The following is a 17,238-nucleotide window of genomic DNA, read 5'->3' as shown; positions in this document are numbered from 1 at the left end:
AGCACATTATCTTTCTCTTCCAGTATATACAGATTGAGCATTGGCACCATTTTTAAAATGAGCTATGCAGGCATATGTCAGTTACCAATTGATTACATACTGAATATACCCAGTTCCACTGTGGCACCACATAATGATATCTTTAGAAACCAGTCACTGCTAGTAACTGTTCCAACAATTGCACATTAATTTATGACCTATTTTCTTATTTATCCTAATGTAACAAATGGACCTAATGTAGTATTAGGGAAAACTTAAACAGTTAAGTTATAATGTAGAAAATAATACATAAAGCTAATAGTGTTGATGATTTAAAAAAAACAAACATTAAACTTAATACAAAATTTACATAGACTTACTTCAATTAAAATATTGGAAAGAATTTTTTAAAATTTCATTTGGTTAAATTTATATCTGATCAGAAAAGATAAAAAGATCTCATCAAAGGCGTAAGATAAAGCAATAGTTAATTGAAAAGAATTAGTTTCTAATAAATCTACTCAAATCAGGATTTGAAACTACTTTCAAATATTCAAGCAAGACAGAACTATTGTACAAATTCCAGAAATCATGAATTTATCAACAGCTCACTTGAACTTTGCAAAAATGTGATCTAATTGTACCCACATCTCAATTATACTAAAATTTAATAAGGTTGTCTATACTTAAGTAGTTAACTTTTTTATATTTTTTTTTTTTTTTTGAGGGCGAAAATCACTAGCATTATCATCGCCCGGAAATGAATGATCTGTTGTAAGCTCCTACTTCGGAAATAAAAAGTATTGACAAATACACTAATATATACATTTTTAAATTAATTTTTTTTTTGTCAAAAAATAAATCTTTTTTTGAATAAACTTATTTTATGTTTTAAGTCTCAAATTTCTTTAAAATATTACTGCCAATTATAAAAAAGGGGATTTTGAAAATCGTAAGTATACACTCATACTTACGAAGTGCTGAGCGTCCTTCACAATCAACCTCAGGTGGATATTGACATGGATAGGTAAAGAATGCTGCTTTTGTATTGAATAGCAAACCATCTGGGCATAATTTTTGCTCACCCACACCATCTACACATTCAATATACGCATCACATTGTGATGGGACTGCAAATCTACCATTTCTTTCTGGACAGCCAACAGATGAAGCTAGAGAAGGTGCTCCAAATTGACCCCATACTGAAAAAATACAAAATAAATTAAATTTTTCATTTCTTTTTATATATATATATAATACAATAACAATATTATATATATATAATATTGTTTTGGCAATTTTTTGTCAATAAATCTAATTCATCTAAATCACTGGTTTCAAATTCATCTTCATTAACATCAAATACCAAATCTTCGGTCAGTGGCGATTTTTTATGTTACTATCAATAAAAAACGTGCTAGAACAGTAACCTACCTCCATTTTTATGCAGTAAAATTATCAAATTAAAAGATTTTACAAAGAACTGATAAACTTTTAAAGAAAACACACGAATAATATAAAACAAACACAGATAGTCCTAATCAAAACAAACGAAACATAACCTGAACGTCAGTGCATCTCAACGCATGATGTAACTGACCAGCAACCGCAGATTATTTGGATGTATTTATTTATAAACTTCCCTTGCATGACTAATAGATTTTTAAACAATTGTTTAAAATATAATTAATCAAAAATACATTTTTTTACATCTTTTATCATCCACAAACCATCACAACACTAACAATAAAACTATCAACACTCAACACAAGTAGCTACCCCGAAAACATATGAAATTTAAAATAAAAGCAGTGTTACAAGGTCAGGAAAATAAATAATACAAAATTCTGAATTTTATTTATTCTGAATTAATTTTAATTCTGAATAATACAAATATATTGTAATAAATGCATGGTGTAGCTGAATTTCGACAATTAAGGTGTCATAATACAGTAAAACCGAAGTGTAAGCTAATCGGCTACATTAAACACTATATGGTTAGAATAAGATTCTCGTCAGATTATTTAAAATATTTTGATTTTGTTTGAAGAAATCAATGTTGTTCCACAATGTAAACAGTGTACTAAAACATCATCGATCTGGAGCGAGCGATCTTTGCATTTGGGCAACCAAAGGACAAAAATTGCCTTCTGTTCTGTTGTAACATAGTAGCGTATCGTTGAACTTTCTTCTTGCAGATAAAGCCGGTAACTTGTCTTAGGGTCGAATATCAACAATAATATGAAGGTTTAAATCGAATTTATGACGCAACCATGATGTGAAATTATTTTGGACGCCCTCAGTAACCGCATCGGTGTAAACGCGTGTTCTGTTCCAGGATGTTGTAGCACACTCCAGGTGACATCTGACATGCAGTTTGTACAGCAGCAAACATATGGAGATTTCTTGGAAAGGTCTGGATATCCATTTTATTAGTCCGAAATTTTACTTAGCCGTACTAACAACAGTATTATGATTATTCATATGTAGTTTGAAGTCAAGAAGAACCCCAAGATCATGAACAAGCCTTTCCCTTCTTATAACATGGAAATCTGTGGAATAATTAAAGATGGACAAGTCTGTCGTTAGTGATATGTAATACAAACAATTTTGTCAATCTTCTGTGGTATATAATTCATCTGAGAACAGCATCATTATTCCTCTGGAGGTGATTGTGATCATAAACAGAACAGATACAAGATGGATCTTTAAGTCACTGCCTTACAGTTTAAATCAATAGAGATGATTTCTGAAATATTATTTAAAAAGAGGAGCCACAAATTGGACCTCTGGAACTCTAGACATGGTATAAAAAAATTCATCAAATAATACACCGCCATAGCGGACTGTAAAACACCTCGCTTTAAGATAAGATGAGAACCATGCCATAAATAAATCGCTTGCTAAGACCATAATTGTGAAGTTTATGAAGTAAAATTAAATGAGATAACATATCGAAAGCCTTGGCAAAATCAAAACATACAGCATATAACTGATCTCCACACTCAACTTCTGAACCAATGGATGAAAGAAAGGAACTTAAATTCATTGAAGTTGAAGAATTACTCAAAAATCTATGTTGAAAATCAGAAATTTGATGCTGAAGTTCATTATATGTGCTGATTATAAATATTTTTTTCAGATATTTTAGAAAAGGAATTGAGGAAACTGATAGGACGAAACTTACTGATAGATGGGAGACCAGACTTGGGAATGGGTATGACTGATGCTAACTTCCAGGGAGAAGGAAGTGTACCAGATAAAAGACTCCAGCTGAAAAGATGCAAGGACAGGAGAGAGACTGATTAAAGGCTATTATAATAGAGAGCAACACCATCTGGAGCAGAAGAAGATTTAGGATTCAGCTAACTGGTTGATCTGCATGCATCCTCTGTAGAAACAAAAGGTATTTCCAATGACGCACAATTAGGAAGAACATCATTATTCTCAGAAAATATCTGGTAAACAGACTGAAAATGGTTACCAAAGAAAGAACAATACTGGAAAGAGTAAACACTTAGGCAATGTTTAATTAGAGATATATTTCCAAAAGTTGGATGTTAATTTGTACTTAACTACTCACATTTAATTTTTTTATGACAGGAAATGTTTTTGGTAGTTTTTGAACACCTTTCATTAGAATTGATTTTTATGTTGTTAAGTGGCAAGGACCCTTTACAATCTTGTCATGTGTTTAAGAAGTTTTTCAATGTGTGTCTTAATTTTTATATGACAGTGAAGTGTTTTTTAATAGTTTTTGACTAATTTTCATAAGAAATGGTTACAATGTTTTTTAAATAGCAAGGGCTTTTACACCCTTGTTATGTGGTTTTTGAGGTTTCAAAAACCAATGACAAGTCAATTTTTAGATGCTCTTTTTACATCAAGACTTGTCTCTGATCACGTTGATAGTGTTTTTTAGGGGAGGAAAAGAAACTTTTATTTTTTACTTCTTTTTTGGTATGGAAAGGGGCTAATAATCACAGTCTATGCCCCTAAAACTTCAAAAAAAAATAATAGGATACTTTTTTAATGATAAAAAATGAAAATGTTGTATATAAACAAAAAAGGCTTCACTCTTCATACAGTTAAGCTACTCAAAACATAAAAACATACATAAATACAACAATCCCAATTAACAAATACAATTTAGATCAGATACTCAGTTTGCACACATCATGAATAACAAAGATTATTCAAAACACAAATCAAACACCACCATTGCATCCCTGAGAGCTGGTGTTTAAAAACCTTTAAGATAATTTTTATTTGTTTGCCATCATCATTTCTTGTCATTAGAATTTTATAATGTATTGATGTACAGCCAGAAGTCTTTTCAAATAAAGCTTAAGAGAATTGATAGGAAAACTAGAGATAAAATACAACCTTGGTTGTTTACTTGAGGTAAATATATTCATGCATTTCAAATAGCTTTAGTCATGCTTGGCAGTAGTTACTTAATGTTTATTTTCACTCCTATTCTTATTTTTATCAAAACACAAATGCTTCTTCTTTATAATAATTAAACCAAAAAATTTATCATTAAAAAAATAAAACTGAATTCAAAATACATTAAAAAAAAATAATAATAATAATACTAGGTTCTTTAAATTTTTTAGTGTATTAAAGGGTAGTAAGTTATTGATAGATGTTTGATTTAATTGGGTACTGGCTTTCATTAAATTAAGCTTCAAATTTAAAGAAGGATTGAACAATCTATTTTTTACTTTTTAATGCATTTCGTACATCAATTTTAATTTTTACTTTTTCATCTAGCGTTAGAACAAAGTTATAGCTATAGCTATAGCTTTCCCATCCTAAAGCTATAGGATGGGAAAGTCCTAGAGTTGTGTTGTCAGCTTTTTTAAAGATATATCATAATCTATGAACAGACTTTAGAATTATGTCTATAGAGTGAATTAACAGTTCTTATTTTAAAAAAAAATTTTTTGTAACTCAGCATTAACAACCATTTTTCAGATTTTGGGCTAATGAGTTATATGTTCACATGGTTTCAGCCCTACTTACACATCATTTTTTCAACATAACCATTTATTGTGCTCTTGAGAACTCAAAATTATCTTAAAATATTTTGACTTTTAAAATATATATATATATATATATAGTTATTTATACATACATACGTACACACATTTATTTGTATTTATATAACCTTGACAGCATAAATTAATTATGTAATAATTATTTAATATTCCAGTAAATGCTGAATTAATAATAAACAACATTTTTATTAATATAATAACTTGTTTGTAATTTTGGAAATATTTTTAATAAAGAAAACCACTAATAGTATGTGTGTGTGTGTGTATATATATATATATATATATATATACTATTAGTGGTTTTCTACATATATATATATATATATATATATTGTATTAGTGGTTATATATATATATATATATATATATAAATTAATATATTCACTTTCACATGTTAGACTATGCAGTGAAGAAGATATATTGTGAAAGACAATGATGAATGGAGATGTGGAGTGAGAGAGATATAGAGTGAAAAAGAAGGAGATCTGTTGTTATTCATTTGTAATACAAAACTAAGAATAAGAAGCAACTTGTAAGAGTAGCTGTGTTATTAGTATTAATAGTGGTGGTAAAGTTGCATAACACTACGCCATAACTCTTGATTATTTATTTAAATAACTTAATGTTAATATCTTGTTTTAAAATTACAGTACGTATATTATAATTTACATCTTACAATTATTACTATAGCAAGCAACAAGTATTATTTTCTTCTTCATTTCACAACTTTCCTGTCTGGTGTCAGGATAAAAGTTAACTCCCATCTCAGAATCCACCCAATGCTAATCATTATGATTATGAAACTTTCTATTGTATATAAATTAATTAAATACTTGTATTTTTGTCATATACATATTATCATAATTTAGCTCACGTATCTATTATGCATGCTATTAATTTTTATTAGTCATGTGTGTCATATGTAAGTACAGATGATATTAACACAGAGAATGTTAGTACTTGGCTGCCCGATTTAAAAAAAATCAGAACTTTAAGAAATTCATGTTGACCAGAACTGAATTTATCAATTAATTATGTATTAAAAATGTCTTTTACATTTTTCGTAAACTTTTTTTCAGTATTTTAAAACGGTAGAAACATTATAAGTAAACTTGTTTGCATGATATTTTGGTGTTTTTTTTTTTTTTTAAATTGCACATAAATTTTTGATCTGTGATGTGTAGAAAGATTACCTTAAAATAATTCACATGAAATTAAATAAAAAATAAACTATCAAGGAAAGGTTATAATTTTTGTTAATTTTCGTAAAAATGTTTTTTTTCTGTCAGTGAAAACAGGCAAACAAAAACTGTCTCTACGCATCACAGAGCAAAACTTTCTGTTTATTTTGGTTAAAGAATTAGATTTCTAGGATAAATCATATTTGAGATAAAGTGTTTCTTGTAGGTGACGATTACTTACTCCCACCCTCAATTTTAAGGGTTGCAAATCAAATATGGATATGACTTTTTGTAGCATAATTTCTAGTTAGATACTAGTTCATTTTCAGACTAGAATAGCAAAAGAATCCCAAAAACTAAAAACAAAAATTTGATTGACTCATTAACGCACAATGACGATACGAATTTAATTACATATGTATGAACATTTCATTTGATGTATGACTAACCTAACATACGTATTATAATCTACCCCCACTTTCGCATATTAAATGATTGTCTCCATCGGTTGGTATGTAATTGTTATGTAAATAAACTCATGTTTACCAACTGAGGTAAGAAAATTATAGATTTTGAATACATTTTTACTGTTTATTGATGTTAAAAAAATTTTAATAATTATTTTCCGGTTTTTATGCATTCAATAAATACATATTCGAGACAAGAATTATAGGAAATACGATTTTCAATATATGTCAATTACAGAATATTTAAAAGATAAATCGATGCTTTCTTAGTAATTTTTATTATGTCGGTGAGAAATTATTTTGTATTTCGGCAAAAATGGAATTGTACTTAAAACTTAATTCGTCATTTGTATTTTGTAGTGTACTTTACAGTATTTTAACCATTATTATTTCAATGTCTATTTAAATAAAGTATTTATATGTGTATAATCACTTTCTAAACAGATTCTCTCTTTTTTTTCATTCTTATTAGATTGCAACTTATTTTTAATTTTAAAAGGTTGAAATACGTGATAAACAATTTTTGAAACATAAATTTTATTCCGAAATTTTTTAATACAAAAATAATTATTTACTGGATCTTCAAAAAGGTACATCGGGCTACACCAAATTAGACAGAATATAGTTGCTTGTTATAAAATAATTATCACTCCAACCATTCGTTAGTTTTTCATAATAATACTCGTACGTAATCGAACAAGGCCAACAATATTCGCATATCTCCTGGTAACTTGATTACTTAACCGCACTTATTTCATTAAATTATTTATTTGTTAGCCTTGTATAGTTAAAAAAATTATTTTACCTTCCTTCCTGTTATTATAGTGTTATATCAATCTCAGAAAAGGTCGTAATGCTGTTTGTTAATTGTTTTTATTTATCTTATTTTTATGCTATTATTCTTGTTTATTTTGTAATCTTTACTCGTATAATTCAAAACTACAATATATTAAAGCTACTTTTATTGTGCGTACTCTTATTGAACAGATGAAAACGAAAAGGTAAATACAACAGAAAAAATTTCATTTCATATTCCCATTCGCAAGCTTTGATTTACATGGTATAAATTAATCATAAAAGAAAATTCTAAAAATACGGACAATACGAAATATCTTTTTAGACCCGTTAATTACTAGAATTTAAATATCATTTTCAACAACTGTTGTTAAGGTAGAGTTTAGTTTGACGTATACAAAGTGCATATACAGATGCCTCACGAAGAAATGGAGAAACTTTCAAAACATGTTCTACTGGTAAAACAATTAAAAATGATTATATAAACATAGGTCTGGAAATGATTTGTTTTGGAGTTACGGCTAGGGAAAGATTTCACCCGGATTTCAGATCTAATAAAAAGAAGCCCTTTTGTAATTTTTGTGATCCAAATTAAGAAATAAAGTTGGTATTTTCTTATGTCATTTGGACCATACTCCACAGGGTATAAGAAAACGGCCTCATGCCATATTAAATGAACCACCGTGAAGAGGCGGTACGAGAGTCAAAAAAATGACAAACCAGGCTTAGGAGCCTCTATATTGCGTAACCTATAAATGGAAATCGCATAAAAATTCCGGCCGCGAAAGTGACCGTTTTCGCAATTAAATTTTGTTAAAACTATAATAAGCTAGACATCACCCCACACCGTCACACGAAGAGACCACAATTTCATTTAGTCAGCATATGCGACTCCCTCCGGAGAACGGGGCGTATTTCTCCCTCCAAATAACTAGAGCTCCGGTAGGCGCACTCCTGCTAGCCCATAGGTGCTGGTACTGAAAGTACTTCAGCGGATGGACTGAAGGGGAATCAAGCCGGGATTACTAGGCTCAAAAGCTTAGTCTATCACGGTCAGAACCAGTAAATAAATTACACCACGGTCCATACGGATAGGAACGCAAATTACCAAATCCGTCCATAAATAAAACTTAAAATTTATAACAGCCAATAAATAACCGATGAAATCCGTCCGATAATAGAAAGATACAGCAGCAGCAAGGGACATTGTCCAGGCTCTGCGATCTGTAGGGAGAAATATTGAAACTCCCGCCATTCTTGCGTTCCGTATGTCATTTGAGCTGGAAAATAGGTCCCAGAACTGTAAATGTTGTAGTTTCTAAGATGTATGACGTAAAACACAAAATTCTGTGTCGAAAAACGTTTTTTAGGTTAACTTAAAAAGTTTTTTTTTTAGGTTTTTAGTATAATAGTTTACTAAATGATAAATAAATGCAGAAGTTTTAGTAAAAAAAAACTTTTAGAGAATTTTATTCTGAGAAAATTAATGCAAATACAGTCAATAAAAAGTAAATAAAAGTTTTAAAAATCAGGTTGAATCCCGAATTGAATCAAATTGAAGCAAAACAGACAAAAAATAGTCAGAAAATCATATTATTCTTTCTGTACCTAGTAAACATTCTTCGGTATATTAATATTTACGAATTTACGAGGGTCATTTCCTACGTGTTGGTTATCTGTTGAACACAAAGTAAAAAACGTGTTAATGATGAACAACTTTTGATTCAGCGTAGCCCAGGCACTAGTACAAGGAGTGCTGTGTACATTATGATGGAGGGAATTTCGAACAATTACTGTAACTGAGGTCTGTTATTCTGTTACCATTTACCATTTCATGTATTTTATTTTTTTGTTTTGCTATATTAAGAATAATGTTTATTAGGTACAGAAAGAATAATACGAATTCCTGTTTATTTTTAGTCTCTTTTGCTTCAATAAAAAACCGATTTTTAAACGTTTTAATTTGTTTTTTATTGGCTGTATTTACATTAATTTTTTCAGAATTAAATTCACAATAAGTCTTCTTACTAAATCTTCCGCATTTATTAACCATTTAACAAAGCTATTGTACTACAAACCTAAAAAAAAACTTGTTTTTCGACACCAAACTTTGTGTTTTACGTCGGTTTTCTTTAAAACTACTGGATTTACAGTTGTGAGATATACTTTATCCTTTTTCAGCTCAAATTACATAAGAAACTACCAACTTTATTCCTTAATTTGGGTCACAAAAGTTACATTAGGGCTTATTATAAGAGCTGAAATTCGGGCGAAATCTTTCGCTAGCCGTAACTCGAAAACAAAGCGTTTCCAGGCCTATGTTTATATAACCTTTTTCCATTATTTTTACCAGTAGAACCAGCAGGACACTCTGTATAATTTAAAAATAGTGTAAATTAAAAATTTATTATTATTTTAATCAGGCGACTTTAACGCCTAAAAATAATTCGTAAGGACGTAGAGAAAACTTTAAAAATCTGTAACCATTTGTGAATAACTGGACAAATGTGATCCAAGTTTTTCTGATCTCTAGAATCAGGACAATCTTTAACAAATTTTTGAAATGTTTCTATATGTAATAAAATTTTCACCAAAGAAAATATTACTATTTTTATTAATTTACAGCTTTACATTCAGCAGGTAGAAGGGAAAAACCAGCTGTGTAGTAGAATTCGTTGGACATTATTTTATACTTAGAAATGTTATGTGCGTGATTTAAAGTTAAATGATCGCTGTTGATGCAACGGTAATAATTAGTCCTCGAATTAATGTTTCATTACAATATGTTACACAAATTCAAGTTGAATATTGTAAGATGCTGTACGGTATTATATAAAACAGACTTACGTAATAACCGTTTAGTCTTCTTTTATATAATCTTATTTGTGTACTAATATAGCCTACAGGGATTATCAAGAAATAAAATATGATCAGCTCCTCATGGCATTGAAATCAGATAAAAAATATTATCCTACAATTTTTAATTATATAATCTAATCGTTGTTCAGTCCTTCATATATAGATAATAAATAAAAAATCTTTTTGAATAGGATTTTAAGAAAAAATTCTTCAAACCTATTTTACAATTCCCTTTTATTTATGTAAGATTTGTTTTTTTTTGCTTGATGATACCATCACATAAGCTCGAAGCTTATGCGTGGGATATGGAAATTAAATTTTGTGGCGTATGAAAAATGCCATGCCTGACCGGGATTCGAACCCGGGACCTCCGGATGAATGGCCAAGACGCTACCACTCTGTCACGGAAATTTAGATCATAATTTACTATTATGAAATGTTTAAAATAGACCGGAATCAATTTGTTTTTAATATTACTAAAACGACTTAGATAATCTATTTAAAAGATATGAATCAAGATTTAGGATAATGAAAATTAAAAAAAAAAAACTGCATAAAGATTGCTCAAAAATTTATATTAAAAAGAAGTCTTATTTCTAAAATCGATACGTAGATTTAAAATCAACAAACGAATATCCAGCTATAATAGACTACTTTTAATTATATTTTGTAAGGGGTAATGTAAATAATGAGATATGACCATTTAAAATACGGTAAGACCTTTTAAAATGTAGGTTTTCTTTCTAATAAATAATCTGATTTGGACACCACATGACTACCTTGTACCCCTATTAAATTAAATACACACATTTTTCGCTGCACATTTAAATCTATCTCATTTGAAAGTGAAATACGATCCTCTAATTCTTTAATAAAGTGTACAGTTAAACAATTGCTGAAATATTAGTTTTTATTAACATCAAATATTTATACAATTATTAATTCAACAGTCTTACATGAAATATTAGGATAGAATAAAAGTCCCTTTATTACTCATATTACTAGATGAGTATTATTCGTATCTTCGTGAATGGCTGATAATAACAAGTTTCAGATTTCTGGTGTGTCGTATAAATAAAATTCAATAATTAAACTATTCCGTTTAGTGAATTGCTGTATACCGATTACAAATGTTAATTTCGACCTTACGCTGTAAAATATTCAGTTTTTATTATTGGATTATTTGGTGAATAATATAAAATGAAAAAGAAAGAATCATACAGGAAAAAGAATATGAAGAAATATATCTAAAAAAAAACGACAAGAAGATGAGTATGAAGGGGAAGAAAATGTTAAGAACACGGGAAGAATAAACAAATTAAGAGAAGATAATAAATATAAAGAGAAGAAAATGTTAAAACCAAGAAAGAATAAACAGGAAGAAAAACAAAGAAAGAATAAAAAGATTAAGAGAGGATGATGAATATAAAGAGAAGTCCCCAGAGTACTCCGCCATCTGGCTAGACGGTCGGTCGGACGAGTGAAGCAAGCCTTGACCGGCTAGTTACAATAGTAATGAATATATTTAATATTTTATTATTGTAGTTAGCTTAAATAAGCACATTTAGCGAACTTTTATGGATTTTAATTGTTTATTTTGGCTGTCGATGTTGGATTGCCAAAAGTTAAAAATTATGCGTTCATGACCGAGAGCGCTACGCCCAAACTCGAGCTATAGATTCGTCTCGAACAGGAACATATCAGTTTCTACGTCAGGAACAAGGGAAACGGTGAAGAAAAGAGAACTTTTTAGGCTTTAATCGTTCAATATTATTCAATACTATATATTCAATAATATATAAATATTATTCTCACAACCATGAGGATAACGAACGCAGCAAGGGTCCAAGGAATGGAGCTCTGATCGGCTAGTTTTTAAATACTCGTATTTAAATTTATTTTATAAGAAAATAATTATGATGTATTCTTATTTGTTGCCAAATCTTTTGAATTTTATTAAATTTTTTTTTGTATATTTTTTATTTAGATCAAATATATTTCAAAAGTCGGTTAGAAATAATTCGTTTACAAAAAAAAATCGATTTTTAAAAAGTTAACTGTTTTTGATTTCCTTTTTTTTTAATTTTACTTTATTGTTATGGAAAATTTTTCTCATTGATTTTTCTTTTCTATGAAAATAGCTTTATCTATATAATTTTAAAATCGTCCAAACTATGTTTGTTGATATAATTTCCTACTATCAAAGAAGAAAAGAATTCGTCATACAAAATACCCTTGGCTTAAAAAAAACACCAACAAAACATAAATCCTTAATTTTTCTGCGATGCTTAAAATAGAAATTTTCAAAGTATATTTGTTTTATCAGTTTATTTCATGTTAAAAGAGGTTCAACATTTAAGGTTCAACGTTGAAGGCAACGTTGGAGGTGGGGTGAGCCGATCATCTTTAAAAATTTCAATTTTTTGAATTTTTAGAACTCTTGTTTAATTAAACAATATCAGGAAAGAGTACCGACTTAGTTGCCAGCTTTTTCCTTAATATCTCTGGAATGAATGAATGTGCTATTATGAAATTACGTACAACGATTTTTGAATATGGGACATTGAAGATATATAAAATAAATCTGATGTGGACGCCACATGATTTCCTCGTACGCCTATTAAATTACATATATGCGTTTTTTAAAATGAAAAGTACATAAAATTTTATTTTATTAATAACTTCTTATGTTTTTCATTTTTTTTTTTAATTGTTATTACTGAATTATTATTTATCGTAAAACCTTTTTTTCAATCAGAGGTTAATAATTATTAATAAATCAATATATTTAAATAAATAAAAAAGTTAAAAAAAGGAGATGAAGTCTGATTCGAACCGATGGCCTTCCCCTTGTAAGGTTCAAATATTTTAATTATTAAAATCTTATTTGGGTATAACTCTGGAGCCAGTGAAAATAAGTACCACTTATGTAATATCGTTGAAAAGCTCTCAATGAGTCCTGCAGTTAAGAAAAAACCCAATTTTTTTTATTTTTATTTTGGGTTTTTTGGACACTTTTGGTCCAGTCGATTGCAATCAAAAGAAAAGATGCACAAGTAGATGTTACATCAATCCTAAATCCAACATTTCAATATCCTACGGCTAATAGTTTTTGAGTTATGCGAGATACATACGTATTTATGTACGCACGTACGTACGTACAGACGTCACACCGAAACTAGTCAAAATGGATTCAGGGATGGTCAAAATGAATATTTCCATTGAAATCTGAAAACCAAAATTTTTCGCGATCACAATACTTTGTACAAAAAAGGAAAAATATGAGATGGAGCAGAGGGACTTTATAGTTTCCCCTTAACCTGAACTACTATTTCGATACAGTTGTATTTTTATAAAAACTTCACCGTCAGGGGAAAGTTTGAAGACTGTTAATAATAGTTAAAAAAATTGTTTAAATTTCCCCCAATCTCACATCTATCCCCACCTCTAAACCAGCATAATCAATCCAAATAACCGAGGTTTTAAATTTTAAATTATAAATATATATAAAGAGGAGAGTGATTTTGGGAATAGAAGAGGCAACTTCTATTAAGAGCTTCAATATAGCTCATATATTGTGTTCAATGACAGAAGATAGGCTTTCATAAATTCGAAATTTTTTTTCAGTTTTACTGAAAAATTTCATAATTGATCCAAAAAGTCATGACAAGATTTATTCTTTTCCTTCTGAAAATACTGTTAAACACAATATTATAATTTTGAAAACATTATAAAACCAAATTGAGTTAAATTACAACTGGAGAAGTTGCGCACTTAGCCATTACTCACTTAGCCATTAGTTTATTTAGAGCATTTTTTTGGGCTTGGGGTGTGATCTTGCAAAAACCTTTTTTTTGGAAATATTATTACTTTTTAATTGTTAACAAATGCGCGTAAGAAAAATAAGACCTTAATTAGGCGAAATCTCAAGATAGTAAGGGTGAACTTGCTCTACAGCCTCACCCCCTTTACCTTTTAAGTTGAAAATTTAATGGCATCATGTCCCATATATAGAAGTAATCTGACCAAGTTTGGTCAAAATCGGTCGAGTAGTTCTGCAAATTTAAGTTGCGACACCTAACACCGAACGCACACACATACATACGAAAATCCGGAAAATCTCCATCCGGGTTTTTGGGTTCCTTAGGTATCACGTAAAGATCCAGTGAATACCACATATACCCAAATTGGATCGATTACCATACTTTCCCTTTTATTGCTACCTAGCTCTGCTATAGCGCTAGGCGGGAAAATAAAAATTTACACTAAAATTTTAATATTTTTCTGGTACTGGTTATTTATTTTTAAATAGAGGAAAAATAATATACACGAAAATAAACCAAAAATTAAAAAAAAAATAAAATAGATATTTTAAAAATTTGAACAGTTTCCCCACTCCCAATATTTTCCGCAAGTTGTTTTTGGGTCAGATGAACTGCTATTGTACGAAGGAAAATATTATAAAATTCTCTTTAAAAATATGCAATAAATAAAAAGATAGCTTTTTCGATTTTTGGGGAAGGGAGAATTTTGGGGGAAATATTTTTTAAAATGGTAAGTTAAGTTTATACTGAGCTTAATATAAAGCGGTGGTTATGTTTGTAAAATTTTTAGAAAATTAATTCCAAAAAAATCCACCCTACCCCTGGCGATATTACCCCAAAACTTTACCAAAAAATTTCCCAATATAACGAGTCTGTATAAAATTTCATCAAAATCGGTTTATTCAGTGAAAGGTTATTAAGCTTCAAACACGCCAAAACACGTACATATATACGGGTGTTGGCAATACGCAAGTTAGGGCCAAAAAAAAAAAAAATTTTTCTTTAGGGTCCCTAGGTCATGAAACGTCAAGAAATGCAAAAAACTCATACTCCAATTTTTATTGATTACCATACTTTCCTTCTTGCAGCATAACTCTAGAGCTATGATACCAGGAAAGTAGAAACCTATAAATAAATAAAATCGTAATATAATCGATTTTATTATATATATAATATATTGGATATATATATGTAAATAATGAAATAAATACAGATCTCCGTGGAAGAGTGGTATCATCTCGACCTTTCATCCGGAGGTCCCTCGTTCGAATTCCGGTCAGGCACAGCATTTTTCATATACTACAAATTTCCAGATTCATATTCCCACGCATAAGCATCTTTGTGGAGGCTTGTGTGGTGAATTAATTGAACAGTAAAAAAAAAAAAAAAAAAAAAAAAAAACTATAAAATTAGAATATAGATAACAATATAAATTAATATATTATTAAACTGATTTTAAACTAGGTAAATTTAGAAGATTGATAAAAATCAGGTGAAATAAATAAAAAAAATAAGATAATTAATCCAGTTTTGATTTGACAATGATTTTAGGTTTTCTAATAACTGACGAAGTAAATAAATATTAATGAAATTTTATAAATATGATTTTTTTTTCATTTTAAACGTGAGTTATCGTAAAAAGAAATAATAAATAATTCCCTGAAAACGTTATATTTGTAAATAAAGTAAGTTCATTTTAAACTCCGTGGGGCCAGAGGTAGCGTCTCGGCCTTTCATCCGGAGATCCCGGGTTCGAATCCCGATCAGGCATGGCATTCTTCATACGCTACAAAATTCCATTTCCATATCCCACGCACAAGCTTCAAACTTATGTGGCGATATGTCATCAAGCAAAAAAAAAAATCTGTACATATGTAAATTTTATATTTAGAAAACTATTTTACATTAAAACGATAGAACATGCTTTAAAAAAATAATTTAAATGTGTATAATTATTCCAGCTTAATTACGTTTTACGCAATAAAATTAATAATTATAAAATATTTATACGTACCTGAATTAGTTGTAGTTATAAATATGATTGATAACAATTTAATGAATCCTTGGGAAGCACTGTTACACATGAACATCTCGAGATGATTAGTATTCTACACTTAAGTTTTCTTCTGAATAGATCCTTGTGCGTCCTCCCCACTCTTTTAACTCTTTCTTTCTTTATACTGTATTTACTGTACTTAGATCTGTACTTTTTTATATATACATATAAATCTATTTTGTCTTACTAACTGGCTTTTATATATTCCGCCTTTTTTAAGTTTTAAATGTACGGGAAAATATGTCGTCATAATATTATTAAATATAGTAATATATTTTCCAAGTTTTCACAGTATTATTCATAATCAACCTTTATATTTGTTATAATTATACAGGTTGTAAGTTTTCCTTTAATTATAATAGGTTTTACGTCTACTTTTATACTTTGGTTATTTAAGAATTAAGCCATTTGTACTGATTTATTATTTGTCTAATTTATTAAAAATATTTTTATACATCCTTGTTAACAGCAGTAACAACTGACTACCTTAGTTTGGCTTATTAGTTATTTTTATTCATTAACCAGTCGATTACTCATTTATCTATTAATGCGTATTTAAAAAAATAAAAATAAAAAAGGTACTGCAAAATGTACAGTTCCAAATAAATCGTGTTCAATACATAAATTTCATAATGTTGGAGGTTTATGGCATCAGAAGTTTCAGGCCAAAAATTATAGTTAACCCCCGAAGTTCCTGAAAAAAGGTGATACAATTTATTAAGTTTTCTCCCAGAAAATGTATTAAAATGTTATCGTAAGTGAACTGCCAACGGCCGTCTGTTTAACGGGCCAAAAATAGCTCACAAGCTTTGTTACACTTTCCTGGAACTGATTATTTATTCTCATATAATGGAAAAAAGGTAAAAAATGGAAAAATCGAAATTTTTTAACCTTTGCTTGGCTCCCGCAACCCCAATATTGCACCCAAAGAATTTTTTTGGAGAGCCACTTGCACTACTACTATTGTGCTTAAGAAAATAAAAAAATCTGATAAAAAATATACAACAAATAAAG

At 29.1% G+C, this 17,238-nt stretch overlaps 1 protein-coding gene across 2 annotated transcripts in view; it reads right to left on the bottom strand.

Annotated features, from left to right (window-relative positions):
- LOC142327715 (protein obstructor-E-like) overlaps positions 1 to 16,342 on the bottom strand; it is a 28,841-nt gene extending 12,499 nt beyond the window's left edge. For both annotated transcript variants that reach the window (XR_012757073.1, XM_075370997.1), the window contains exons 1-2: positions 16,183 to 16,342; positions 954 to 1,181 (exon numbers count right to left, since the gene is read on the bottom strand). Coding sequence is in view for 1 of the 2 variants with exons in the window: in XM_075370997.1 (XP_075227112.1) it covers positions 954 to 1,181; positions 16,183 to 16,258 (304 nt within the window). In the remaining variant the exon portion in view is untranslated. The remainder of the gene's footprint in view (positions 1 to 953; positions 1,182 to 16,182) is intronic.
- Positions 16,343 to 17,238: the final 896 nt, after the last annotated feature.

Source organism: Lycorma delicatula, chromosome 7, assembly GCF_047948215.1.
Source record: "Lycorma delicatula isolate Av1 chromosome 7, ASM4794821v1, whole genome shotgun sequence".
NCBI lineage: Eukaryota > Metazoa > Arthropoda > Insecta > Hemiptera > Fulgoridae > Lycorma > Lycorma delicatula.
The sequence above is the reverse complement of the archived record's forward strand: the minus strand, read 5'-3'. Positions and strand labels throughout refer to the sequence as shown.